This window comes from Vombatus ursinus, unplaced genomic scaffold (assembly GCF_900497805.2).
Source record: "Vombatus ursinus unplaced genomic scaffold, bare-nosed wombat genome assembly UNPS02009132.1, whole genome shotgun sequence".
NCBI lineage: Eukaryota > Metazoa > Chordata > Mammalia > Diprotodontia > Vombatidae > Vombatus > Vombatus ursinus.
Window position 1 is genome coordinate 16,384,903 of NW_020948910.1, and position 7,698 is coordinate 16,392,600.

A 7,698-nucleotide genomic window follows, 5' to 3' on the forward strand; every position below is an offset into this window, starting at 1 on the left:
GTCCAATGAAGTCTAAACTAAAGTCCAACTCCAACTTTTCACTTTAACATGGAGGCCACTCTGGGTTCTCTGGGTTCATACCAGCAAAGTACAAGCTCTGGCAGTTTGTACTAAGATGGAAAAAAACCAAAATAAAACAAAACAGAACAACAACAACAGTAACAAACTTTGAGTATTGGTCTGAGATGTCCGTCATCTAAGTATTAGCCTAGCTAATTTGGAAAGACTCATCTTCAAGATGACCATAGAGTGGTAAAATTTTAAGCTATAATAACTCTAGAAAACCATTTACTGAGTCTAGGATGACTTATAGTCTTAAATGCAATGCAATCAGTACCAATGCAAATGAAATTACATACATGTGTATATATATATTATATATACATATTTATCATTCTAGAGTATGGTAATATTACTTTTATTCAAAATTCAGTTTTCTGACAGCTTCTATGACTGAAAACATACCTGGGAACAAGGAATCAAACAAACAAACAAAAAATACCTTTATACAAACAAAATTAATATCAATAATTCCCTACACTTACAAAGACCATTCTTCAGGTCCTCACTTACAAAGAGGGCTCTTTAGACTCTCATTTTGAGCCTGTCTACTCTTGATTTACCCAAATTATAACAAAAATTTTTTTCTAAGTCCGTTGCAGACATACAGCAACAAATTAGAATGAGGAGTGCTAAAAGCACACACTCAGACTCTACTGAGAAATGAGAGTTAACAGCCTGCCAGCATAGGAGGAGAACAATGGAAGAGAGTGCTGGTTTGAGAGCCAGAGGACCTTGGTTCAGGTCCTAACTCTTCCACTTCTTACTTGTATGGACTTAGTACTTAAACTCTCAGGATTCAATGGTCCATATTTATAAAATAAGAGGGTTTGACTAGAAGATGTTTAAGGTTTCTTGTAGCCCTAAAATTATGGATAAAGGATTAAATACTCCAACAAAAGAAGATACAAGGATTTTTAAAAAGTCACAAAACTCTGGAGCTCTTTAATGTTGGGGCAAACTCGTCTTGCACATTAGGTTCTGAGGTATTACTATGTTATGGTGTAGCACAATAAATCATATTTATGATGACCCTGGAATATCAAAACAGTCTAGATTGTGATTAGTATTCACTATTTAAGATGTCAAGGACCTATATGATGCATTTTGGAAAAATTTAAATTAAAGGAAATAAAATAGCAAAGTTTGGTGTCTTAATAGTAGAAACCCTTGGACACTGATGAAAAACTTTGTAACTGAGAACAAAATCATTCCTCAGGATTTCAAATAACAGAAATTTTATTGTACTGAAAACTCATTTGTAAGAAGGCAAATCAAATATTAATATGCAACTATTTTGTAACCTGAAGAATTTTCATTAAATGTAATATTGGTTAAGTTTTTTTTTTAATTCATACCTGCTGTGAGCTACTGAAATTCGTTGAATTGGAAACAGAATTATTTGCATAAATAGTAGATGATGGTGCAAAACTAGAACCTAGGAATGAAGAATAGATTATGTTTTAAATGATTTCTTACATTATACATGAAAATATTTCACTTAAACTACACAAACTTTTGTTAAACATCAATGATAATTTATAATCTTCTATTAGATAATACAAGGAAACACACTCCCAACTTTGGTGTGTTATTTTCTATATGTAAATTTAAAGAAAACATTTTAAAATATGTTAGTGTGTATTCTGTACAGGTCTTACATTCATAAGCATGAGCATTTGAGAATTGTACTGTGTTATCACTCAAAAAAAGCCCTCTAAGGCTTATAGGTTCATAGACCCCAGAACCCTCTAAGCTCCAAGCTACTGACTCAAACTGAGATTGTTTATGACATATTGTAAGAGTTAAGTCACTATACAAAAATATATTTGTATGTTATATTCACTTTGACTGCTAACATCAAATATGCCTACTTTATTCAATTAATTATTTTGGTGGTTCTTTTCTACTAGGAAGTATGGAAATAAGAGAGAGAGAAAAAAAGAAAGGCAGAGAAAGAAAAAATGGAGGAGAGAGGAAGAGAGAAGAAACAGACTGTTAAAAATTCATTTTAGTAAATCAATCTGACTTTTTATAGCTTTATTAACTAATTTGTTGAATTGAGTATTGAATACAGAAATCATTCAAAAATTAGTAGCTCCGTTTTCGTGATTCAAAATTCAAAAGTAACATTGAAGAAAATAAAAATAAGTTCCTTTGTAACAATATTTCCATTCTACCACCAGTTTTTTTTATGCAAGTACCATATAATAATCAGAATTACTCCCCCTTAAAACAAGAAAAAAACCCCAGAGATTATGGACACCAAAATAAAAGTCAAATGATGTTTATAAAACAAGACAGAGTTGAATATTTGTGAAAAGAAAAAAAAATGGCAAGTACTACTTACCAGATATTAGGTTATGGATAAAGTTATTTTACCAAGGAAAAATCACACACATACATCAATATTCACTGATTATTGCAAAAATTTGCTTAAAGTTGCTAATTCAATTTTAAAGCTAACAAAAGACCATTTGGGGCTTTGTAAGTAATAAAAAAAATTTCTGCTATGAATATTTTAGAGAGCCCCAATGGAAACTCAAAGTGTTGATTGAATGGATAATTTTGTCATCACTGGTTTGGAGAACATTTTGTCTGGACTTGGGCTCAGGGTGATGTCATATACTTTAAATTTTAGAACTGATCAGTTTTCATAAGGTACGTTTAAAGCTTTTCCTTATATTTCTACCTGTTCCTTGTCTTATATAATGAACTTTTGCAAACACCATAGAAAATTTCCTTCTATCGTAGACTTTATTTCCAATCTGCATCCTATGAAGTCGTCTTCTACTGTGGTTAATGCATAGCTACTTACCTGGCATTTGGTAAGAATAGGGTGTTTGGCCTGGCTGGGGCGTAGAAAACCCTGGGCTGTAACTGAGGCACCCCGTCTGTAGTGGTGACTGGGTTTGTGAAAGTCCACTTTCCGTCTTGATGCCTGGCAACATCACACCTAAATCTGGGTGAGCAATTTTGTTCAAAGCAATTTAATAATTAACTTAGTGAAATCCTCAGTTGCAGATGACACAAGAAAATAAAATTACCAACTAGTACAGTCTCCCACTTATAATGAAAGAACAGAAATAAGATGCAAAATACCGTAAGTGGGTAAGCTGTAAGGTTGTCCTGTCTGTGAGTAGGCCGTGTACACTGCTGGTTGCTGCATTCCTGAATACTGAGTCTGGCCAGCATAGGCAGACATTGTTTGAGCTGCTGGTGTAGAAAGAATGTGTGGATAGGGCCTAAATATCAGAAAAATAGCATTACTGTGGCAACAAAGATTATACATTCATAAAGACAGCTTATCATCTTTTAAATAATAAAACCTTTAAAATTCCAAATGGGAATCTGCCTCTCTGTCCATAATTTGGACAGCTAGGAGGTGCAGTGGATAAGACACTGGCCTGGAGTTGGGAAGATCTGAGTTTAAATCTAGCCTCAGATACTTACTAGCTGTGTGATCCTGGGCAAGTCAACTTAACCCTGTTTGCCTCAGTTTCCTCATCTGTAAAATGAGCTGGGGAAGGAAATGTCAAACCACTCCAGTATCTTTGCCAAGAAAACCCCCGACGGGGTCACAAAGAGTCAGACACAAATGAAATGACTGAACAATAACAATACTTCAGAATTTAATTATATATTTTGTGGCGCAGTAGATAGAGCACTGGACTAGGAGTCAGGCAAACTGAATTTTAGTCCTGGCTCTTCCACAAATGAGCTGTGCGATCTCTGTCAAGTCCCTGATCCTCCCTAGGCTTTAGCTTACTCATTTGATAAATGGGGTGGTTGGACTTGATGATTTCTAAACTTCTGTCTAGTTTTAAGTTTTATATATATATACATATATGTATATATATACACATACATATATATGTATATATGTGTGTATATATGTATATGTATGTATGTATGTATAAATTTTACTTAGAATCTTAAAATACTTATTTCTGTCTGGCTTAAGTTTCATGGTATAATATTTGGAAAGCGTCACCAGGATTGGCCATGACTTAATAATTCTTCATATTAAGTGTGCATGGTATATCATCTACATGAAACAGGACATTTGTGAACAGGTTGAGTGATATGACCATGATCACACAGTATAATGATTAAATGATTCCCACTTTTAGGGTCATAACTTTGATTATGTTAACACACTAAAAGTTAACCAAAAAGCTTAAAGAAACAACACTGTAAATTTTAATGAATGTATTATTCATCCTGCAATATTAAAAGTATATACTTTGGTTTTGGGTTAGAATTATTTTATAAATTCTAAAAAAGGTCATTAAAGTAAAAAAAAAATCATACTTCTGCAACCGCTTCAGTTTTGTTTAAAACAAAAAATAGGATTAATGTTTTACATCAAAACTTATGGATAATATATGAATTGTGTGTACATCTCTATATATGGAAATACATAAAATTTCTTAAAATAAAAAAGTGATATTAATCTTGCATTATGATAAATTACCTCAAATAAGGGCATGTCAAAAAGCCTTATGGAATGAAATCACATGCTTATGTTTCCAGCTATGTATAACTTAAAAGTCTGCTTCTCCTAACTTTTCCATTCCCTAGGTACACATGCAACTGAATACTTGAAGTGTGAGACAAAAGAAAAGGGAAAGAATTGCATTACAATTTATTCTGCTTTCCCTTAAAGTGATGGCTCTATTTGATTATGTAATCCTTCATACCTAAGAAAATGACAACTTTTATTTAGCTGTATTGTTACTTCCTTAGAAAATAGTCATATTGAATTTATACTGATACACATATATACACACAGTATGTGTGTGTGTGTGTGTGTGTGTGTGTGTGTGTGTGTGTGTGTAAAATCCAAAGCCTGGGAACATAGAGTTCTTTCCACACAAATCTAGATTTATCTCTTAAATAGTGTTAAAACTTGGTATACATGGAAATACCTGAATAAGTTTGGCAAACCAATTATAGACCAGAAAAAAATATATAAACTGTCATCAGAGAATGAAGCATAACTAAAAATCTAACACAATGTTTCAATCTAATAATATTTTTTAAAAGTCAAGCAATTCACCAAAATGTTCATAATTTAAGCAGTGAAGTCTGAACTTGTAACTGTAGAGATGTTTATGCTTACTTAAACATTTTATCTTTAAATTAAATTGAATATAGTATACCAATGTTGAATCAGTTTTGGTAAAAAAAAAACTGCATCATCTACCAGAATTTATTACATTTCTTAGGACAATATGAACATTAATGTTTCCAAAACAAGTGTATATATCTAAATTTGACCAGATCGAAGGGGGTGAGCCTTCATCTTTAGTTAGCTTAAAAAATAACCTGTCATTTGCAGTCTATAAATTGAGATTTTTGTAAAATCATAAAATAATTTTGGCTATTTGCTTTGACACACCAGAAAAAAAGTGATCACTTACTTGGAGGGATACAACTGTGGGGAATACTGATGTGTTGATCTGGGACTGTAGCCACTACTTGTTATTACTGTAAGACACAAAATATATGTATATATAAAGTTGCAACATAACTATATCTCATTAAGATACATGATAATAATTTTAACAAAATAATAAGTGTTAGTATTTCAATTTATTTTAGCAATATTTGGTATCTCAAATAACAATACTCTTCAAAAATTTATTTTGACTTTGTGGTTTTTAATACCAGCACTGAATACATGCATTCAAACTCCCTAATAAACTTCTATCCCAAGGGAAAAACATTTTCTGAAAACAACATGGCAAATCATTTGAAGTCACTATAGATTTCTGTGGCAGCAGTTTAGTGAAGTTTCACAAGTAGAAAATGTTATAATACATCACAAATATTGATTTTGATATCAAATGAAGGAACAGTGAACAGAGTTTCATGTGTATATCTATTCCAACATCCAATTCCCTCCCCCAAATTGAAGTTTACAAATGTTGTTTTAATGTTCAAATTTTGATTTAATTACATTCAATTTTGCCTTTTCATTTTAATCCATTATATTGGGAATTAATAGTTTACGATAGTAAAAAACATCCTTTAGCCAAAAACACACATGCAATATTTTAATGTAATAGTAATGGTAACATTTTAAAAAATAAAAGTACAAACTTTTAATAATATAGCAGTAGCCACCTTTACCATGGCATCTCTAAGCTATCAAAAGAAATACTCTTCCAAGAGGAGGTTAAAGTGTGATAGTCAGCTTTTATTTACATTTCATCCACAAATACTGACCCAAACTGGACTAATTCCAACAGTTTGAAGTTTCTCTTTCCTTTAGCCATCTGTCTTGACTAAGACAGATGTATTCCAAATATATGTACACTAAAGTGTTGAACCAATCCCTTCAGAGCAAATCCATACTGGGCAAACATACAGAGTGTCTTTATTAGGCCATCTGCTGTTCATTCACTTTTCAAAAAGATTAAAGTAGTACACGATGTAGCACTGGAATTACTTTAGTCTAATCAATCATAGTTATACTTCAAAGTACTAAATCCTTCCTAAATTGTTCATAATAATACCAGAACCAAACCTTCAGAATTGTTTAAGTGACAAATAGGTTTAGGTTCCTAACTATTTTATGAAACATGATATATTTCTAGTTCCAAATATCATTAAGGGACCTTGGGATCTATTGCTTTATAAGCATGTAGAATTTTAACAGGTTTAAGTACTTTTTTTTTACCTGTGTGCTCTGAATCTTTAAAGTACATTTTAAATAGCTTATGAAGCAATGATACAAAATCTACCCTTCCAAGAACTCTTTGACTCAGATTTGAAAAGTAAATAAATGTTGGTCAATAATGTTTTGATTTAATGGTAACAGTTTTAGTGAAACAACAATCATAAATGATATTTTATGCAATCCAAAGTAAAAGAACCATTGCATTATTCAGGTTCTTCTTGATTTTTAAGCACTTAAAATGGCTACGGCTTATCAGTTCAGCTCATTAAGAACAAAAAGCTGTGTGTACCATAATGTGGGAACTTAGTAAATGTTGCATAACAGTATGCCATGGAAAATTCAAGTCTAGCTTATTTGAGTCACATGAGAGAATTTTAACCCTCCTCTAATTATGTCTCTACCATTTTTTAACCAAAAATATGAACAGATGAAACATGATTATACCCACTTGTCTCAATGGCTAAACTTTGGCAAACTTGAAATTTATGTGTTTTAAAATCAACTTTTCTTAGCTTTGGGAAATATGAGGTTTTACCACAAAGCTGTGGCAAAGGATGGATGGCTAGAAATTTAGCAACAGCTAAATGAACTGCCTTTTTCCCCAAAGCAAGACATCAGTAATGTTTGTATGTGTTTATACATTCACATATATCACAGCAATCTTACATACTGAAATTAAAGACAACTTTGCTTTTCTTTCCTTTAGTTTGTGAATCTAGACATTATTTTGAAAATGCACCCACAGGAGTATCAAGACTCAGATCAAACAATACTTTCTACAAGAGTTCTTTCCTGCCCCCACCACCTGCTAATGCTTCCCTTCTAAAGTCATCTTCACCTACTCTGTAAGTATCTATATTATCAATTTATATTCATGTTCTCCCCCATCAAAATTGTAAGCTTATTGAGGGCAAAGGCTGATTTTACTTCTTTATCTTTCTTTTTTTTTT

At 32.1% G+C, this 7,698-nt stretch overlaps 1 protein-coding gene across 2 annotated transcripts in view; it reads right to left on the minus strand.

Annotated features, from left to right (window-relative positions):
- The window catches only part of EYA4 (EYA transcriptional coactivator and phosphatase 4), an 87,815-nt gene that overhangs the window by 62,891 nt on the left and 17,226 nt on the right, over positions 1-7,698 (minus strand). Inside the window, exons 3-6 of one of the 2 annotated variants that reach the window (XM_027850712.1) lie at positions 5,487-5,553; positions 3,163-3,329; positions 2,879-3,001; positions 1,419-1,498 (exon numbers count right to left, since the gene is read on the minus strand). In XM_027850712.1, coding sequence (XP_027706513.1) covers positions 1,419-1,498; positions 2,879-3,001; positions 3,163-3,329; positions 5,487-5,553 — 437 coding nt within the window. The remainder of the gene's footprint in view (positions 1-1,418; positions 1,499-2,878; positions 3,002-3,162; positions 3,330-5,486; positions 5,554-7,698) is intronic. The other variant, XM_027850713.1, reaches the window with a different exon arrangement.